The 22088-nt window shown below is 35.5% G+C and overlaps 1 protein-coding gene across 5 annotated transcripts in view; it reads left to right on the top strand.

The window, feature by feature from the left end:
• The window catches only part of DIP2C (disco interacting protein 2 homolog C), a 634433-nt gene that overhangs the window by 342002 nt on the left and 270343 nt on the right, over window positions 1–22088 (top strand). For 3 of the 5 annotated variants that reach the window (XM_007504698.3, XM_007504697.3, XM_007504696.3), the window contains exons 2-4: window positions 5428–5499; window positions 7519–7686; window positions 19143–19253. In XM_007504698.3, the coding sequence (XP_007504760.1) occupies window positions 5428–5499; window positions 7519–7686; window positions 19143–19253 (351 nt within the window). The remainder of the gene's footprint in view (window positions 1–5427; window positions 5500–7518; window positions 7687–19142; window positions 19254–22088) is intronic. The other 2 variants (XM_007504700.3, XM_007504699.3) reach the window with 1 other exon arrangement.

Here is a 22088-nt window from a genome sequence, read left to right as displayed (position 1 = left end):
AACTCTATCTTGTAATTCAAGGGAAGCATCTGAGCACCTTACATTAGGACATTTACTTTCAAAACCAACCCTGAAGTCTCTTTAGTTCTTTTTGGTTTCTTGGCTCTGGACCAAAAATCCAGAAAAACTTCTGCTATTAGCTCCCTCTCTTTTTCCTATTGGCTCAGAACTAAAAATAATCTGGAATTCTGTCAGCAGAACCAGGTTATTTTTGGCAGTGAGGCCCCTGGGGTCTGGTTAGATATCTGTACAGTGAAATTTCCCCTTTTCACTATAGACATATGAACCTCCTAGAGATTCCACCTCCCAGGCCATCCCTTTCTTTCTGTACTATTGATTTCCCTGCAGGATTGTAGGTCCAGAGTATTGAGAGTTGGAAGGAACCTTGAAATGGTCTAGTCCTTCCTACCTCATTTTTACACCTATGGAAGGTACACCATGTCAGTTATCTGCTTTAAAAGTTCACATTGTTATTCCGTGTGGGAATTCTATGATTACCAAGTCACAAGGACTTGCAACTTTGGGTCCTAGAGAGTTGCCTGGGAGCCTGAGAGAGGTTTCTGGATCACATAAGTAGTGACAGAACTGGGATGTGAAGCCAGGTCCTCTGCTTCCAAAGCTAACCATTTCTTCATTATAGAGTGCTGCTTCCCAAGTGTCTAAGATGAGATTTAAATCCAAATAAGTATTTAGTAAGTGCCTACTATGTGTGAGATACAAACACAAAAATGAAAGTCGCTCTTCTAGGGAGCTTACATTGAAATAGAGCATTATTGTTTGTCCATTTCGAAAAGGACCAACGGCATCATGAGGTGACCGCCTATTGACTTGTGTGTACATTGGATTTAAGTGAGGCAGAATTGCAGTCATCAGTCTCACTCTCTCTTCCAGAGTCATTGGAGAGGCACATACAAAATATAACCATTACATCAGCATATGCTTCTCATTAAAATATTTTAAATAAATAAAGTGTAAAGAGTGTCCCAAAAGTCAGTAAAGTTTCAAGTTTGAATTATTTCATATGTATAAATGTAACTAACATATAAAAATATAACTTGTAAGTTTATTTCTATTTCTTTGATATTTATCTAGTTTTGTAAATTTCTAATAGTTTATTTTTAGTTTAAACTTTAGCTACAATTAGCATATTTTCACTATGAATTATTTGTGCAACAATTTATGAATGATATTTTCTCAGGACTTCAGAGGAAGGCCACCTCTTGCTGGCTTATTTCTGTCAATCTCTCCATTAGACTTTTTCTTGTGGAGTCATGTGAAAACTGTTTTGTATAGATCAAAGTCTGGTTCTTTGGGTGATGTTATGGCTGAGGTTACAAATACAGTCACTACCACCAACCAAGCAGCAGTTGCTAAACAGTTTTGATAAATTTTGAAAGAGCCATATATAGCACAAGATGGTAGTTTATTAGATTTTTATTAAGAAATGTATCAATATTTTAAAAATCTAAACTTTTGAATAGTTATCTTTTTGCAAGTTTATAGCAGAAATAATTTAAGCTTGTAACAGTGCCCAGACTTTTGGACATTCTCTATTCTAACAGTATAGTTAATGTACTAATAAAATATAATAATGAGAGGTGGTTTTTTTGATGCATGTGTATGTTTCCTGACCTATGATTGCATTAATGCAGGGAAGTCCAATTGTATCTGCAGGTTTGAGGTGTCTAACTATGTTTCAATCTGTAAAGTGGGATAATAGTATCTACCTCACATGATGGAGATATTTTATATAAAGCACTAAGGAAACTTTATAGTTTTATATATCCCTTTTACTAGAGAAAAATTCATGAAGGGAATAAAGTAGGTTTCAATCTGTATTCAGACTCAAGCAGCTCTTAAAAACAAGTGGTCTGGGCTTTATTGTCATCCCTCTAACTGCTATAATGACTAAGCCTGACTTTGAAGAACTAGGCTGCCTCTAGAATAATGTATTTATATTATCTGGATGTACATATTATATAGGCATTTCTCATTTTATAAATAAAAAATTAAAGAAGTAAAACCCTTATGAAGTTTGGAATTTCTACATAAACAAAATGAGTATCCTCACTCAGAGTACAAATAGTAACTATATCTACTTTCTGGGTCCTAGATTAACTACTCAACATATATTTATTGATTACAACAATGGGTGGAAGACCCTTGCAAGATTATTTTAGGAGCAGAGGTGAAACAGAAGCATAAGACAGTCTTGCAAGAGCTGAGATGACATATGCATATAAAAAGATAACTAAATATACAAGGAAGTCTATAACAAATGCTGAATGAGTGGGACATTAATTAAGTGGTGTAGAATTTGAAGGAAGGAAAGTCAAAGAAGTCTTTCTTGAGAAGTTAGCTTTTAAGAAGGAGGGGTAATGTGTTCCCAGTTGGGAAGGAAGGAGCACTCCATGTGTGTGAAAGCAGGAAAGTACAAGGGGTCCAGTTTGGCTTTGAGCAAAGGGAAGATGGCTCTGTGCTTAAAAAGCATACAGCAAATTGGGATTCTTAAGGTCATCTCAGAGGAGATTGATTATTGGGGAAAAGTAAATATGGAAAGCATTCACTTCCTGGACTGGTTCAAATCCCCACAAGCCTTCTTCCTTTTTCTTTTAATGTGTTAATGGAACAAAGAGCTAAAGCAGTTAACATAGTTGACTAGGTAGGATGTAATTCTGACCTTTAAAGGGAAAAAACCAACTGTGGAGTTATTTTGAAACATGAAGGTCTCTGCCCATGATTTTCCCCTCCTCATGGTTTTAGCTCTTAATTATGTGTGTTCTCTTACCCATTGTATTCCACAGGTTTCTTAATGTAAATGTCAGTGCCTTTTGGTGTTTGCTGAGTTTTTTTTCTGATTTGAATTCCGCTGGGTGGGATAGGACTCTATCTCAATATAGTTTATGTAGCCAGTTGAAAAATTTGGGAAACAGTTCACATGAAGAAGTTGAGGCAGTTGGTAAAATGAAGAGAGAATTTTCCCAGGATTTGAGTTTCAATGTAGACCTTCCCAAAGAGACACCTGAAACCAAGAACTAAGCTGTGAAGATGAAAACTCCCTATGGATCTTTACCTGATGATCATGCATCATCACATTGGAGATGAAAATGTATTGTTTATTTGTTCAAAGTGAATCTTATTCTTTTTAGGTTCTCTTTTTAAATCATCCCTCCAGTTTGGGAGGGAGGAAGCTATACAGGCTCTTTTTTTTTTCATTTTTTTTCTTAAAATTTTTGTTATCCTTTGTTAAGATACACTAGGAAAACTTTCTTTTTCTATTTTCCCTTCAAGTCTTTTATTGTTATCTTTTGTTTCTATATTACCTTTGTTTCTCAGTATTTCCCATACCCTTTCCCTTACCTTTCTTTTATAACAAAGGCTGTGCTGAATGAATGTGCTCGGAATATTACTGTGCCCTAAGAAAGGAAAATAGTTAGAGAAGACTTACATGGACTGATGTCAAATGAAGTAAGCAAAACCAGGAAAATAATTTTCACAATGATTATTACAATGCAAATGAAAAGAATCATAAAAATCAAAATTGAGCCTTTTATAATTATAATGACTAAGCCTAACATTGAAGAAGAGCTAAAAGTATGTACCTCTCTTCCATCTTTGCAGAGGCTATGGACGTAGAACACTATTAGAGTTGATTGATATTATTTACTAGTTTCGCTAAACTGCTTTTGATTTTCAAAAACACTAATAAACATTGAGACAAGTGCATGAAAACACAAATAGAATCCATAGAAAAACCTGAGCAGTATTTTAAAGAAAACATTGTCTTGTGGTTATTAATAGGAAAAAAAATGAAGGAAAATGAATCAACCACTTATAAGGGTGGCTTGTAGTAGCTGCCCTGGCCAAGGCCTCCCAAGGAGGGATATGCTTTCCAAGTTTCTGTGGATGCCAGGATGGGGAGTGTCAAGGCTTGCTCTTATCTCTCAATATCCCTTCTGGGATTTAATTCATATACGTCATCCCCCCATGCAGAACAGTGGTCTATAGTTCTGTTTGACCAATGAGCACCCTATTTCTCCAGCCTTCATGCCTAGGGCAAATGGAGAACTTAAAGACTCATGTGAAGTTAACTGTTTATTAATATTAAGAAACACCAAGAATTTGAAATCTTCAACTTGTTTAGACTCTTTGTTTTCTTCATTCTTTTAGTGCAAAATATTTTCTTCTCCCCTCTAATATTTCAGATGTGGAGATTTGTAGGGAGAATGAAAGCGGTGGGGAGAAAGGGAAAAGGGGGAGACTATAAAAAGGAAAACAGCCCTGTCCAGGAAATAACAGCTGATGGTTGGGTTTGTGGTTTTTGGTCATAGTAATACTTAGCTTCTCTTTTTATTTTAAATCATTTATGTGCGTGTATGTGTATGTCCATGTTTTTCCTGATAGATTTTGGATATCACCCCCAAAATATCATCTTTGATTTAATAGTAAGAATTACTTTTACAAGTGTTCATTTTGTAAAGGGAGCACAAAAAATTAATTTTGAAAACTTAAAAAAGAATCCAAGAACAAATTCTTGACAACCTATGAGAGAAAGCTTGAATGTGCTGATGAGGTTATTTTATCCAAAAATAATAAACGGTTTTTCATTTAGAGGAAAATGTAAACACATTTTTTCACTGACTGGATATCTGACTGTAAAGGTTAAAAAATCTTCTTTTTAATACCAAAATTGAGCAATTTTCTAATATATTCTGTTTTATATGCTGGATGTCTTTTTAGGGGGAAGGGAATTTTTTTGAAAGATTTTTCTGAAAACATCACCTTCAGCCTTAGCTAGTTATGTTCCTGAAGTAACATAGCAGCAGTTTAAAATCTTTGTGACCTCCATGCTTGATTATATAAATCCCATTAATGAAAGACGATGCTAATCGGTAATGTGTTTTGCCAGTCATCACTGGCCTAAGCAGTCTGCATAATCCATTGTTGATTAAGTTAATGAAAGCCCCAGCACTGGGTTTGAAAGCTCTATGACAGCAGACTGAATAATTCTTGAAGGGCTCTTGGATTGTACTGCACTGGGGAGTGAATCAAGATGGGAGGGTGACTTACCCCAAAAGGCTCTAAGGTGGGTTTAGGGATCGTCTTTCTTTCTTTTTCTTTCTTTCTTTCTTTCTTTCTTTCTTTCTTTCTTTCTTTCTTTCTTTCTTTCTTTCTTTCTTTCTTTCTTTCTTTCTTTCTTTCTTTCTTTCTTTCTTTCTTTCTTTCTTTCTTTCTTTCTTTCTTTCTTTCTTCTAAGGGAGAAGAAAGAGATGGGGAATCAGAGAGAAATGATCATACCATGCCTTGATGGGTTTATTATCACTGTCAAGGCTAACAGATGGTGCTGGATAGGCAGTAGGGGCTACAAGTCTGGACATTGTGCAGCTAGGAAGCTCATAACTAAATGTTCTTTTTCTTTTCTTACAGGTGATATCACACAGAAAGGCTATGAAAAGAAGAGATCAAAATTAATTGGAGCCTATCTGCCACAACCTCCAGGTATGTAAATCTTGACTGGCCCCATAAAATATAAAAGTTCTGTGTGTTTTGAGAACCAATCAATTACATTAGACAAAGGGCCAGTAATATGGGTTATTTGAGATGAGAGAAAAACGTTGATGTACAATCCACACAAATATATATATTTTTGTATGTTAATAACACATTTGTTTGTGTCTTTATACATACCCTTTAAGACCATTTGTTTATATGTAGTTTCTAATCATGTGGATACTTGATTTAATAAATTGTTCATGTGGAGATGGCAAATAATGTAATAATTATTTTTGAAAGCCTCATTTCTATAAAAATGAAGATCAGTTAGTATTTTAAAATACTCTCTGTCTCTTACTCTGCCTCTCTCTGTCTGTCTGTCTGTCTCTGTGTGTGTGTGTGTGTCTGTGTCTCTGTGTCTCTGTCTCTGTCTCTTTTTCTCTTACTCTCTGTACCTGGAAATAAGGCTACAAAATATTGTGTGTGATTATGAAATCTCAGACAGAGGCTTGCTGTGTTTTAAATTGTACCTTATGTAAAACATGTTTTATTTATTCTCCTCACATGTACAGTGTCTGCCTCATTCTAGCATTCCCAGATTTGTTAGTTAATGTTGTCTTTTTGCACTCCGGTGATGCTAGTCTCTCTCTGAGCTTTGGTAAATTCCAAGAAAAAGACCAATGTTAGAATGGAGTATTGATGTCTCAGCTCTCAGGCAATACTATCTGTGATGTGAGGGTGACCTTGAGTGCTGACTACATGCTAGGACCAGATAAAGAGAAGTCAATTAAGAAACCATTATATTCCCAGGAAAAAAATGGAACTTCTATAAAGATGGAGAGGCTCATAAGCTGTATTTTCATGTTCTGTAAATTTCAGTCTGTAAAGTAGAAGTTCCACTGGAGTCTAAACACATGAAGTAAAGCGTTCTATTAACTTCTTTTATTTTTATTTCTAAGTTCACTAACTAGGCTTTTAATACACTAGAATTTTACTAAGTATTAAATACTAACTTCTTTTAGCTTGGTAATAATTACTGTAACTTACCTTGAAGTATCTAATGGCCTCCTACCTATCATCAGGTAATGAATGGCAAGTGTGTTCAAAAGGGCTTATTTGTGTGCAGAATCTTTGCTGACTTTCTTGGTCATTATAGTTTTGTAGATTTGTTTATTTTAGTTTTTAGTCTGTTTTTCTTTCCTTTATCTTTAAAATAATAAACAAAAAATGGGTGGGAACATAATATATTGTTGCCTTTTTTGTTTTTTGTTTTTTTTTGGTAATGCTTAACCAAAGCAGTTTCCCCAACAATAAAATGAAAGAATATTTAGGAAGGCTAGAACATTAACTCATTTGTACTGAACTTCCCTTGCTTCCCAAATTCTCGTGGGAGATATCTCTGGAAATTAAGTTGTCCTTTTTAGACCATGGTAAGCTGAAGGATAAGATGGTTGTTGCTACTTTCTGAATCAAAGATAGAAAAAGATGGAGATAACCCTTCATCAGAATACTTATAAACAAAAATTAGTTGGGCTTGCCCAAATCTTTCTTATGTAAATCTCTCAAAATCAAGCATAGGGAGACAGGTGATGGAAATCTATGGTTTCTTGTGTTTTCTCTCCTCCTTCCAACAGAATCATAGCCAATGCTGACCTTCTAAATAACCATGCCACTTGCTGAACTTTTTAAAGAAAGTGGAATCTTCTGTATTTTGGAAGAAGTATGGGGATGGATTGGTTGTGTGTTATCCTTGTGGTTGTTTTTTTTTTCATCTGTGCATTACAAAACTAAAGTAAAACAGACATTGCCCATGAAGATAGTTCTCAAGCTGCAGCTTTGCAAAGAACATGGTTGACCCCAATGTTGGCCAGCCACTGATGGTGGAAGGCCCTCAGGCTGTGTCGTGTGGTCCCTTGTTTGTTGTGGGTGCTGTTCTGCATGGGGGCGGGAGCTCCACTCACTGCTGTAACAAATTTAAAAAAAACTAAAATTTGAATTAATTAGTTTTTTTTCAACTTGTTACAGCAGCGAATGGAGCTGCCGCAGTACGGTGTAGACTGCAGCACAGTGAAGGACCCACAAGGAGGATGCTCCGTTCCGCCAACATCGGGGTGTGTGACATCCGAGAAGCAGCGGCAAGAGACCGGGCAGCCAGTACTGCGGGACCCCGGCCTCTGTTTTACTTTCGTTTCGGTGAGCACTACTGTCCAAAGGGAGAAGAAAAGAGAAAAAGAAAGAAGTAGTAGGAGAAATTATTGTCCAGCAAAGAAACCTAAAATTCAGAAAATACTCAACTTTCTTATACTTGAAATTAAGGAATTATAAAATCATAAATCTAGAAGAATCTTAAAGGTTATTTGGTCCAGATCTTTAATTTTATAGACTAAGAAACCAAGGCTCAGAAAATTGAAATGACCTACTTAAGGTGACACTATAATTAATGGTCCTCTGACTCCCAATTCATTGGGCTTTTTTAGAGAATTCTCCCTTTTTCATTTACAACTCTTTATTCAGAAGTAGGAAAACACAACAATTTGCACCTGAAAATAGGAGAGACCTTGAAAATTCACAATACATTTGGCTAAATTTCTTTGATTTATTATCAGTACTATATTATTCATATATCTATTAATTATCAATAATTATCAATTATTCATATTAATCCTATTATGGTTATCTGTTGGAAGGCTGGACTCAGTTCTAAACAGCAAACCATTTAGGCTTTTAAAGACTTGTAAATGTGTAAATTCTACCAATGGCCAGAGAATATGTTTGACCAAAAAAAAAAAAAATTCAAGCCAGTCCTAAACTCTTAGGCCAAAGGATGAATGTGAATCTTCTGATTATATCATAAGAAAACCAATGTTTATAGACCAAAATTTCAGGCTCACCAGTCACCAAATGGTATATCTTCCCTTGTCACTCCCCCCAATAGACACATTGCAATTGAATCTTGTATAAGTAATGAAAATCATAGATAGAAAATTTAAAGAGACTTTAGAACATATTGATTCCATCACTCTCATTTTAAAACTGAGGCAGTTGGTTGGGTCACTTGCCAAGGGTCATTATGCTAATAAGTATTTGAAGTTATATTTGAACCCAGGTCTTCCAGAGGCCAAGTCTAGTACCTTAACCAACTATATCACACTCATGAAACATCATTAAAATGCAGTCATGTAAACTATATTAAGCCATTGTTCTGGATCTCAGTTGTAAAGACAAACAGAAGGGAGGATTCTTCACTTCTTATGTTTGTCACCCAACCTCTACTAACATCAATTCTTTGCAATTTGACCATCAGCCAACTTGTTGATGGCCCCCAAAACTTAAAATAGCTTTGCCAATGAAAGGAGACAAAAAAAGGAAGAAGAAATGGATGAGGTGACAGAGTTGTCTGTTTTCAGCAAAATGATGACTTGTCATCAGATACCATCCTATGATTTCTTTTTTGGAGACTCACAAGCCCATTGAAAATTGAGGAAAAAAATATAACTTGACAGTAGAGTGTTTGGGTGTAGAGGAACCATTTACCCACATTAGTCTCCCTGGTTTCCTTTGAGGACTAGAAAACATCGTTGTATTCCCAGCTGTGATTTGAGGACAGTTTGTCCTACTTCATGGTCTGCAGGAGGTTGACACTCAAGTCTTGCTTCCTTGTGTTATTTGGTGTTTTTTCCACTGTTCTTGTTCTCTTAGAGGTTTACTCCTGAGCGAATAAAGGCATTCATTATGCATAACTTAATTCTCTAGCAAGTCAGTAACGGGAGCAGATGTTTCTAAATTAAAGAATTTAATTCTTTCTTGACTGGCCCACTTTTTGTAATGATTCTCCTTGTGTTGAAGCCTCAAAATTATATTTTTTTTCTTTTTCCCTCCCTATTCTGTCATATGTGGGAAAACAAACCATAGGTTTTTTATGTTCTTTTTTATTATAATTTGGTATTATTTCACACAAGCTTTTCTAAAACATGTAAGTGTTTCTAATGAACTACTTTTCATTTTTAAGACACTGTTGCAGAAACCATTTCAAAGCACTTGTGGCAGAAAACATGATTGGGATTTCCAAAAGGTATTAAGAATATGTGACTTGGGTTCAGAGCTTTTTGGGACCTTTTGTGTAAAATTCAAAGTTGTTGGAGTTCAGCAAATTGTCTTGTGTATTCAGGGTAGAAGTTAACACTATCCTTAGTGGTCCTTCTGGAAGCTCTTTTTCTTTGCCACATTTTATAGGCACATAGATTATGTACATTTAGGAAGTTTTACATTCGGTAGTAACTACAGAGGTCTCTTGAAATATCAAGGTCCTCTCAATAATGATTGAGGAAGCCCTTGGTTTATTTATACTGTAAGAATATTCCAAGACATAGAAACAAAGAATAAAACTCAGAGATTTTAATGAAGGATGTAAAGGTCGAGTATAAAATATTGCAAATTGAGATTAATATTTGAAGGAAGAACTAATACTTGAGACATCTGAGCATTTAATTGGTACTTGTCCTGTTCTGACTTTTTGCTCTCATTGTGACTTCCTACATCATAGTTCATTCATTAACAATTCTTACTGATTACTCTTGCAATTATGTGAGGTAGAAACTAGTGCCCTATCATTCTTCTCAGTGAAATTTTATTAGAACAAAGTGTATTTTTTTTAAATCGATTCTTTACTATTTCAGCAACAGGGGCTACAGTGGCATAATGCAGAATAGTACTAATGCTGCCTCACGCAGATAAACACTAAGAATATTTTATGACACGTGTGTCTTAAATAGCTTATATTTGTTCTAAGTGCTATTCTGCAAAATATCACCTACTCTACAAAAACTGTCAATGAGAATATGAGTGGGTCTCCCTTTCTGTGTGATGTTCATCACTGTCCTAGAATAATCATTCATTCAACATCTTTCTTGAGATTTAGAAAAATTCTTCATTTTAAAAACCTTTCTAGGTTGAAGTAGTTTGTAAGGAAGGCTCAACTAAACTCCCAAGTCACTTTTCCTTGCTCCAAAAGTCCTCATAAGCTAAGTCAATGTCCAATGAAGCATTTTAAAATATTGATGTAGAATAATTTGTTTCTATGGTAATTGGGTATATAAAAGCCATAACAGCATTACGAACAAGTGTGCAAATTAAGGATGATCACAGAATTTTTAGGGAACTTGTGTCCATTTAGTCCATCCCTTTTCCCTAAGAAGAAACTATTCTATAATATATCATCTATTCCACCTTTACATGAATAAATCTATAGAAGAGGAAACCTCTACCTTTGGAGAAGCCATTTGTACTTTTGGACAGTTTTAATTAAGAATTTTTTTCCAGACATGAGCCTAAATCTACTTCTCTGAAACTTCTTTCACTCTCAATGTTACCTTTTTGGTCCAAAACAAGTATAATTCCTTTTCTACCTAGTAATTTGAAGACAACTTTATGCCTTCCTTGAATGTTCTTTCCTTAATTGATTTACTCTTTCCTTAATTTAATTAACTTAATTATCCCCAGTTTCTTCATATACTTGAAAATAACTAGTATGTTCCATTGGAGCCTTCTCTTCTCCAGATCAGATATTTCCATTTTCTTCACATATTTGAGAACAATGATCACGTCACTCTTGAGCCTTCTTTCCTCTAAACACCCTCAGTTCTTTCAAATAGTGCTTGAAGATCATATATTTGAGACTGTTTACTATTCTGGTTACCATTCTCTGGACACTCTCCATCTCCCTCAAATTCCTTCCTTGAGTGTAGCAACCAGAATTGAACAAAGTACTTGCAGATATGGGCCCACCAAAATAAAATAAAACTCTGAATACATCTGTCACCTAACTGATTTTTACAGTTGATGATCTGGATGGCAGCATGGTTGTCCCATGCTTCTTTCATCACCGCATGTGCAACAATGTATAGAGAGGAGCTTCAGAAAATCTAAGTTTTGAGTCTTCGCTCTATCACTTGCTCACCTGTGAATATGGGAAATATTCCTAATTCCAATCAGTAAAATGGGAATAAAGATATTTTCAACATACCAAAATATTTCCTGACAAAAATATAAAAAAAAAAAAACTACCCTTATGGCCTGTTTTCCCACATATGACAGAATAGGGAGGGGAAAAGAAAAAAAAAATTCCTCACAAAGTTGAGAGAAAAGGGCTTTAAGAACTTTTGTTGAGTATAACCATTTGAGCTTTTAATAGTACCTCTCTAGAAACTCAAAAAATAAAGAAGGCATATCTCTTCTGATTGCGGTAAAAAAAAAAAACCTCAAGAGCACATTTTAAAAATCTACCATTCCTCATTCTGTTTGAGCCTATTTTGCCTTCTTCTCTCCTCTCAACTTTATGTTCCCCTTGGAAGGACAGTTTGCAAAATGAACAAAATTAGATTCTCTTGTTTAATGCTACAATTAAGCAAGAAAACATTCAAATAATTGGTCCAGAAAGTAGATGACAAAATATTCAGCTTTGTAACTTACACTCTCTCTCTCTCTCTCTCTCTCTCTCTCTCTCTCTCTCTCTCTCTCTCTCTCTCTCTCTCTCTCTCTTTATCTCTCTCTCTCTCTCTCTCTCTTTATCTCTCTCTCTCTCTCTCACACACACACACACACACACACACACACACACACACACGTATATGGGAGTGAGGGTCTAACTCATACATTTAAACACAAAGAGCCCATTATAGGACAGCTTTAGGCTCTTCCTCCTCTTCATTTTCTTCCATCCCCAACACCCTTTCATTTTGATTTCTGCTTTGGGTAAATTTGAAAGGCAAAGTAGGCATGGAAGCAGTGTTTGCTACCAGGCAGTCATTGAAGATGGCTGCCTGCTGATCACTGTTCCCATTTCTAAAATGTCAAGGACACCATGATCTTTTTACCTTAGCAAATTCTAGGGAGATGAATAGTTGTTTGTTTATTGTTACTTTGGAGAGCTCAGCCCAAACCCTTCCAGATTGAATATTATAGCTATGCATTGTACTTTATGGTCAGAATTCAATGGCTTGGAGTTGCCTGCCTTTGGAAAAATTTGAGTCATGAATGCCTAGTCCAGTAGAGCAAAATTCTTCTGTGGAGCATTTGTATATTTTAGAGAGAAGGGAAGATAAAAGACATTTTCTTTGCTTTCAGTTTCCACCTCATTAAATCCATGATCTCATCCATGTGGTTACTTCCTTCACTGGGCATATTAGAACTCATCTTCACCTTCTCATCTTACGCTACTCCTATGCCTGCCTTTACATCCCACTTCATGGGCCAGGGGATTTCGTGTTCCTTTAATATTTTTTCAGTTTTACTAAATGTTTTAAATCTTTCAGACATTTTCTCTATGCTCTGGCCAAGTTAATTAAGCACTCTCAGCCATAGTTTTTCATCTGCAAAATGGAGGTGATGATAATGCTTATTTCACAGAACTGTGAGGATCAAAAGAAGCCCTTTGAAAATCTTTAAGTGATTCATAAATGTTAGCTATTATTGTTGTTTTTATTATGACCAGTGTAGCCCTCAGGCTGTCAGTTTGACATTCCAACTCCCTCTACATGCTACATAGACTGACCCTTTGCCAGGCATGTATTGGAGGTTGTATATTCTACAACTTCTCAAGCAAACATCATTGTCTAGTTCAATTAGACAAACTTGAATTATATTGTAGATAATATGATAGGGCTATTTGAACCTACTAGGTGTATAAATGGAGATTTTGAGCCTTTGAACTTCATCCCCCAGAAGTCCCTTAGTATTTTCCAAAATTCCCTTTTACTGCATCCCAGCATTTTCCTGATTGTATTTAAGTGGCTGTAACTCCTCCCTATTTCTCTTTTTGGACATGCAACCATGCTGAATTCAGACAGTTCTTTTGTCCTACTTATTATTAATAAAACTTTTAAAATATAATACTTAGTTATTGAATATTAATTTTAAAACCCACACATGAACCTTTAGATCACTTTTTGATCACTTGCCAGGTCCATTTTCCTAAGATAAGGTGCTTCACATTTGTAGCTATTTAGCACCCAAGGCATGGTGTCAGATGTCATGAAGTTATTTAATTTTCATTATTTTTAAAACACCCCTGGACCACTAGAAGTTATTTTCAGCTTAAAAAATGTTTATAGTATGGTCTCTACTTTCTGTTTGGTTCTGGGTTCAAACCAACATGTAACCAATATATGCAAACTTACATAAAGGATATCAATGCATTTCATAATTTTAGTCACATATCTTCCTTAACTACTTGGTTTTTCTTGACTATACAACTAGGCCAATCCATAAAACATATTTTTTGTATCCATTATTTTAAATTTTCCCCTTATTTCTTCTAAATGATTTTGATGGAGACTAGGCAACTTTTTAAGAACTTAAATTGAAAGGTCTTTGGTATAGTTCACTTTTTTATTCTTAGTTTGGTTTGTTTCTTGAGATCAACCTCAATTTTAATTAATCCCATCCTTGCCCTTTTAGCCAAGGACTTCTTCCATTTGATCATTTCTCAATAATACCAAAGCACAGATTTAGGGCACTTTTTTCATTATGTAGTGAGAGCATGAGTGCCTCTTGAATGTGGTGTCCAAATGTACTAATCTGTGCAACACATTTCTGCGAAGTTTTAAAACACTGTATTAGGAAGCTATTAGGATTATAAGTCTGATGATGATGACAATAAAAATTCCATTTGCTACCATAAGCATTTAAACTGAATCTGATGTGTATTTGTATTTTTCTCTTCCCCACCCTTTCCTTTGCTTAGGGAGTATGTATGCAAGCTTAGATAGTTTATATAACCTTTGCAGTCTGTGGTCATCAGCTGAAGGAAGCCTGTAACCCATAGCTCCTCTAGCAACATGGAAATAGACTGTATTTTCACTAGATAAAATGCAGGAGACGAGGTTAAGCCCTGGAACAGAGGAAGAAACAACATTTAAATAGGTAATTGTTAGTCATTTAAAACATGACCAGTCGGTGACTCAGCCTGATATTTTCCCAGAACAGATTGCTACAGGAAATATAAAAGAAATCCCAATTACAAATGGGCATGAATACCACAATTGGTTTGGCCCAGCACTCAGAGACACTGGTGAGTCTGTATTTCTCCTGCTGTTCCTTCTTTAGGAGTCTGTTCTCACTGCTAACTGAGGTGTGAATAACTCTCCACCTCATTTCAAAATGCTTCTTTGAGGCTCTCTCATGGGGCTGTCACCAACTCTCTGAGATCTAGTGACTGGCCAACATGATTTGTTATCTTCTATCAACAAAAGTGTTAAATTACTTGTAGCTCGGTAAAACCATGTTCTTGATCAAGAGTATAAAATAGACTTCTAACATGTGGTCTGGAATTGTGCTTATTGAAATATATCAGTAGGAATAAATGATGGAATGATTAGTGAAAATTTCTGTTCATTGGCTAGCTCTTATGGAAGTAGGTTCTTCATCCTAATTAAATGAAGATAGGGATAAAACCAGTTGGGTTTTGTGTGTGTGTGTGTGTTCTGTGTTCTGCTCAATCTGAATCATTGAGGAACAATACATTTGTTCTCCTGTAAATTGAAGTTGTCGCATAATCTAATTTTTTTCTCCTATGGCTTCTTATAAGAATGGAGATTGACTCAGAAACCTGGTAGCTCAAATTCCCACAGTGTGACCTCACTATGAGTTCTGGCTTTCTGCCTTCTAATCAAGGGAGCACTCACTGAAACACCAAGTGTTCTGGGAATAAAAGCACAATGCAGGATTAGGGGATTTTCAAGCTTTTTGAAATCATGGAACTTTTACATTTTAAAAATAAATACTGATTCCCAAAACCTTGATTAAATGTGAATTTAATGAGATGGTATACACATTAGGCAGATGGAGGCTAAATAGAATTTATGGGAGTCTGTAGCCTGATGTCAGGAGTACTTTAAGAGGTGAGGGTGTGATGATGGTGCATACTTTTTGCTAATTCTGTAATAATAATTATAAGAAACATATTATCAGAATAGTAAGGTCATGTGAATTATGTAATAATTTATAATAATTTCTTGCTTTCCTTTTTGTCTTCTTATATTGGCAACAGTAGATCAGATAGGACCCACAGATATACTTCATGTAAAATTCTTAGAGAACATTAAAAGATTACATAATATGAATTCTTGACATCATTAAATATGGTACACTTTTCACTTTCACTTCTTGGTGGCAACACTTGTATTGACTTTAAGAATCCAAATGTAGCTTTAGGGTAAAAATGGTTGTAACTTAGTAATATAAGAAGAGAGTAGAGTAAGATTCTTAAGTTATATTGGCACATGAACAAAGTTGAAAAAAATCTGTCATTTTACTAAAACTCTTATAGTCTAATCTTGCACATGAAATGTCCCACCAAAGCATCACATGTTATTGGAGAAAGCAATGGCTTCTCAGCACCTACTGTGAAAACCTCTATTTATGTTTCACATCAAATTAAGGGTAGGTAGGTAATTTAGTGGATTGAGATGTTCCCAGAGATTGGAGGTCCTGGGTTCAAATGTGCCCTTATACACTGCTAGCTTTGTGACCCTGGACAATTCACTTAGCCCTCATTGCCTAGCCCTTGCCACTCTTCTGCCTTGGAACCAATACACAATAATAATTCTAAGACAGAAGTTAAGGGTTAAAAAAAAAAAAGCAAGGTTAAAGTCAAAGTCTTGTGCCTAACCACCCTCACAATGATTATGCTGCTGGAAATGCAGTCCATGTTGACCTTTTTGTGTTCATCACCATTTTTATTCTCTTAGTACATTGATAAGCATAATTTTGAATGTGCTTTTTAGTATAGAAATTCTGATCATCCCTTTATGTTTAAATAAAGTTGACTATAGCTATTTTCTGGCATAGATAATATCCCCAATCCTCCAAAGGTGGTCACTTCTGCCAGGTCATCAGACATGATGATCTGCTTTGGCTTAAACATATTATTAACATTATTCTGTGGAAACTTATAGGCTCAAACATATCTGCCATGTTCTTATGGTGACTATGTGGTTTACATATTTTCCAGTGACGCAGATACTGTCTACCCAGAGCATAGCATTCATGAAATCTTAAACTGCATTTACTGGTGTCACAGGCTTTAAACTTAGATTGAATAGGAAATAGTTGTGTCTTCTCTGACTTAAAGACCTAAGGAAGAAAGTATACCTGATTGAAAAGCCTTTAAGTTTTCATTTACTTCTTGAATGAATCCAGATTCCAAGTGATGTGGTGTTTAGAATTTAACCTGTCTAGTTAATGATTTCCATCACTGAATTCCCTCTCTCTACTCTCTCTCTTTCTGTCTCTGTCTCTATCTCTCTCTCTCTGTCTCTCTCCTTCTTAGCCCTCTTTGCCTAGCCCTTGACATTCTTCTCTCCCTCCCCCACCTCTCATCCTCTCCCTCTTTTTCATCTCTCTGTTTCCTCTCCCAAACTTCCACCCCTTCTCCCTCTCTGTCTCTTCTCTTTTCCTCCTCCTTCTTTGCTCTCTTTTTCTCTCTCTTTTTGGAACTGGTGCACTTTTTTGGAAGTTATAAATTGTTTGCAGTGAAGAATGGTTTATATTCTTCCCTTCCACCCTTTCCCTCTTCCCATTCTTTTCTTCATTTCTTTCCCTTACTTTCTCCTGTCTTTGTGTTTGTGTGTAACTCCAAGGGGGAACTAATGTATCTCCTTGATATAGTCATCTTTCAACTGAAATATTTCAGGTGTCAATAGGGTTTTGATATTGCCATGTAGCTTTTCTCTGCAATTCTGACTCATTTGCAACTTGGTGGTAGAGAAAACCTCCAACACTGTTGAAGATTTGTTCTTTGTGGCTTCATACTGGTATTCTCACTGGTATTGTGTCAACATAGCATCAGCATAAGCTAATTCATCCAAGAGCCATTTTATGGAACAAATGTATACTTTCTAATTCACCAGCTAGGTTTGAGGTTCACCGATCAGTGACAGGAAGGAACAAAAGACACAGACAGCCTTAAAACGAAGTACTGAGAATTGGAGAAACTCTTTCCTCATCACCACTCAGTAATAGGAAGCCCAGGCAAATCACACTGTGAGACTTATCCTCCTTTAACTTACATTGTTTAAGGGAAATCCTGGCATTTATTTTGTTTATGTTTATTTTACTTTATTTTTTTACATGTAGAAATATTTTTGTTTATGAGATCATAAATCCTCTGGAATGTTTGAGTCCCTTGATTAAAACTATATTATATGAGGGAGCAACTGGGTAGCTCAGTGGATTGAGAGCCAGGCCTAGAGACAAGAGGTCCCAGGTTCAAATCTGACCTCAGACACTTCCCAGCTGTGTGACCCTGGGCAAGTCACTTAACCCCCATTGCCTAGCCCTTACCATTCTTCTGCCTTGGAGCCAATACACAATATTGACTCCAAGATGGAAGGTAAGGGTTTTAAATTTAAAAAAAACAACAACAACAACTATATTATGTGAAATAATAAATGATATAAATGGAAGTCTCCCAAATCTTCCTATAAACTCTATTGAAGTTTGTCTAGTAACCTATTGGAAGATTCTATAACTTGAATAATAATAAAGTTCATTATCATTATAATGATAATAATTATCATTAACTTGAAGTTATTCTCATAGCTTTAGCCACCACAGGAACAAATTCTCACAATAATTGCCAATGAATCTGTACCTCCTCTTGCTGAGTCAGGATCTATGAAAGAATTTCTCATGCACTTATGCCAGGTTACAGTGGTGAGGGAGAGGAAGATGGAAGCCCACTCTGACACTTTTTTAATAACTAGCCAAATTAAGGTAAGGAAGAACCAGTGATGAATGAATACACTTCTACCTTTAGTTCCTCCATGATTTATTGATATGAACTGATTGACTTATTTTGTCTTACACTACCACTCAGGGATTAAATGCTATGCCATAATTATTTTCCTTTTTTCTTCTTTTAAAAAATCATTTATTTGTTTATTACATTAAAATACCAATTAATTACCATCTTCCCTCTCCTCCCCCATTAAAGAAGGAATCAATGGAAAATTAATGAAAAAATACCATATTTTTAAAAAATTAACATTAAAAATAATGTAGTCATTTATACCTAATTTGGAAAATGTATGTTCCTTATATATTTGGGAAAAAACAGGTATATTTGATTTATGAGAGAGAAGAAAACTTTGCCTCTATATTTTGTAGTTTTTGTTCCTTGTCTTGATTTTGAAGGTTCTCTTTATTCAGTGTGCCTTCATTTACATTTTCCTCAAATGCCCAGAAGGACTACCAACCATTTAAAGTGGAAGTCTATGCTACTGGGCATCTTTTTGATTTATGAGTAGTGCATTTTGCTGTTTTCTTTTTTTTTTCCATTACCCTTAGGTTGTAAGAGCCTAGTTTAAGTATATTTTTATCCTTAGTAAGTATGCCCTCCACAGTACTCAAATTAACCATCTCTCTCCCCACCAACTCCCCTATTGCTGTTGGCCACAATCCTCCCATTCTCCCCATTTTTCCAACTCCTATTTGACTGATGTGAACTGTAGTCATGGTTTCTTGGTGCTGAGTCAGTCACAAGATGAGCATAATTGATTCCTATTGAAATCAGTATAACTTTAATTTCCATGAAAATTCTTCCAAGTGAATCCTCACAATTATCTGCCTTTTCTTTTTCCCATTGAATTTAGGGGTGGATCAGGCCTTGCCACAAGAACGCCGGACTCCTGTTACCCCCTCCTCCTCCTCAAGATACCACCGCCGCCGGTCCTCAGGGTCCCGGGATGAACGTTATCGATCAGGTAAGTTTAAGGAAATACTTCTCATCTGACCAAACCGATCTTGGTATTTTAAATATGTGGCAAATAGCAGAATTAGAATCTTGATTTTGGGGGGATGTGAGTCAAATCTCTTAAAATTCACTTCCCTAAAGGTAATTTTTGATTAGCTGCCTTTTTATGGTCTTTGATAAATAGCACCTAAATTCATCATGTTGTTTGGAATGAATGAACATCTGGGGTGAATGCTATCACTCTCTAACAGCAGTTCTTCTGTTCTGAAAGGTTTTTTCCTTTGTTTTTTTTTTAATAAGCAAAATGTGTTTGTGTATAAGAATTGTGTTTGTGTAAGTTAAAAATTATTTCTAATTTAAGAAAAATTAAATGTTTAATGATTTTTTTTCTAAAAAAAGTTCTACTGATGATTTAGGTTTCTATAGCTCATAGACTTATCTTCCCTACCACCAACACATATTATATTGAGTACACCAACATCATATTATAGCTGTGTTTCTCCTTAGCAATCTAAACTTTTTCTATTAGACAAGGAGACCTAATTTTTTAAATCTAAAAAGTCCTGAAAATATCATACCACATATATTTGTTACCATAAAATCCTTTTCTCCCTTCATGTTCCCTTCTGAAAGCATCTTATCTTGGCATTTTCATTTTCATTTTAGTAATCACTTGGCCCCAGACAAATTTCATCATTAATTTCACAGCAATAGATTTGCCATGATGATAATTTAGCTGCCTGTTGAGAGTTACTTCCCCCCATCCCTGCTCCAACATCTAGGTTTTTAAAGTGCTTTTCTTGGGGAAGGTAGGAGGAGGGTTGGAGCACTTTTTGAGGATATATTTTTTTTCACCCGAAATTTTGTTAAATTTTTTTTATTTTTATCTTTACAAAATATTTCATTTGTTCTTGGATTATAGAGCATCAGATCAGCATACGCTGTGAAATAGTAATAATAGTAACAGTGATCATGCTTCTCTCTATTAGCCAGAAATCTTTCATTAGAAACCATCAAGCATTACCACCTGGGCAGCTTTCTTACAACCCTATCTGCCTCTGCTTCCTCTCTGGAAGGAAGGGAAGGAAAGGAAAACAAAGGTGCTTTGTGGCATTTGGGCAAAGAAAGGGTAACGGTCTCTTCATGGGTCATAGCCTTGCTTAACTGATGTTTCTCTCATCCAGGCAAACACTGTAAAAGTTGAAAGATTAGGGTTATGTGGAAAGCAGCTTTGTTCACAGATATTAGCTTTCCACCCCAAAAAGCTGTAGAATCGTTTTGAAAATTAGCACTCATACCTAAGACTGTGTGGAGCCCATATTTCTCTTTGAGGCATCTTGAAAGCCTTTTCTGACTTATCAGAAGAGTAAGTGATAGACATCCTTGATGCCTCCTAATCAGCAGTCCCTGGAAGAGAACCTCGGAAGTTTAAGATTTATCTCAAATTCTACTCTGTAAACCAGACTCCTGCTGTTAATTCTATAAACATAGCCAGGAAAAAAGAAATCCCAGCAAAAGCATCTCCCTGCATTTAGCATGAATATGGCATTATTTTTGAAGGTTTTAAATACTTTATAGTAGCTATTGGAAATGATTTTAAAAATTAATCAAATACCTGCTATGTGCCAGACACTATACTAAGAGCTAGAAACAGAAAGAAAGGGGGAAAAATTCCTTTAAGAAAACTCAGTCTGCTACCACCCAATTTACCCAAATGTTGATTCCAGAAGAGAAATGACTTGTGATAAAGAGGAAGACAAAATGTTACAGGGCAGGGATTTTTACCCTTTTTTTGTGTTTCACTGATCCCTTTGGTAGTCCAGTGAAACTTAGAAGCCTCTTCCCTGAATAATGATTTTAATGAATAAAATAAAATATACAGGATTACCAAAGAAATCAATTATGTTGAAATATAGTTATCAAAATATTTTTAAAAATTCACAGTCTCCCCTTGGGTCCATGGATCTCAGGAACCTTGATATAGAAGCAAGAGAGCAAAGAGACCTAGAGAAACTGCTGTTGGGGGGCATTTCCTGGGTTTTTAATCTACTTAGAAGTGAATTAACAGTTGAAGTCCCTTGCAAAAGAACTGAAATGCTATTCTAGTACTATTTATTCCCTTTCTACTTCACCCCAAAGCTGGTTTATAACCCTTAATATTTACTCCCAATTAGCACTTTGAGGGAGAAAAATCCTCTGATTAAGTTGTTAAATAGCAAGCAAGTTTGTATGCTGTTATTTATTCCATTAATCTTTTAAAACCTGGAAACTGTACAAATCTAGAACTTGGAAGAACAGAACTAGTTAGGTGTTCTCCCTCTGATTCCACACCTTTCTCATCTGTATTCCCTTGACAAATTATTTTTGCCATTTGTGATACAGATAAAGTGAAATTTGCCCCAACAATTTTTTAGTGCTCAGAATATACTGTGGGGATTAGTCTATTGGTAAATCTACTTCAACATGTGTGGAATAGTAGGGAACTCAATGATTTGGAGTTAAAAGATCTGGGTTCATATGTGAGCTGTTCTACTTAGAAAGTGTTTGTCTTTGGGCAAACCATTCAGTTGTCAAGGTCTCATTTTATTCTTCTGTAAAATGATGGGAAAATGGAGGTCTAGAATTGATGTCCTAGAAGTACCTTCCAACTCTAAATCTTTGATCAAATGTAATGGGAAATTACATTCTCGTTAGGCCAATAAGCATTTATCAAGTACCTACTATATACCAGCACATTTTGAAGTTTTATCAAATAATTAATGGTGGACCTTTCCACTTCTGGAGAATAATCAGTTTAATTTAGATTTGGGTCAAATAGATCCAAAGTTTCTTCTGTGATTTTGAG

This window comes from Monodelphis domestica, chromosome 5 (assembly GCF_027887165.1).
Source record: "Monodelphis domestica isolate mMonDom1 chromosome 5, mMonDom1.pri, whole genome shotgun sequence".
Taxonomy (NCBI): domain Eukaryota; kingdom Metazoa; phylum Chordata; class Mammalia; order Didelphimorphia; family Didelphidae; genus Monodelphis; species Monodelphis domestica.
Note: the sequence above shows the minus strand (reverse complement) of the source record. Positions and strands in the feature narration are given on the sequence as shown.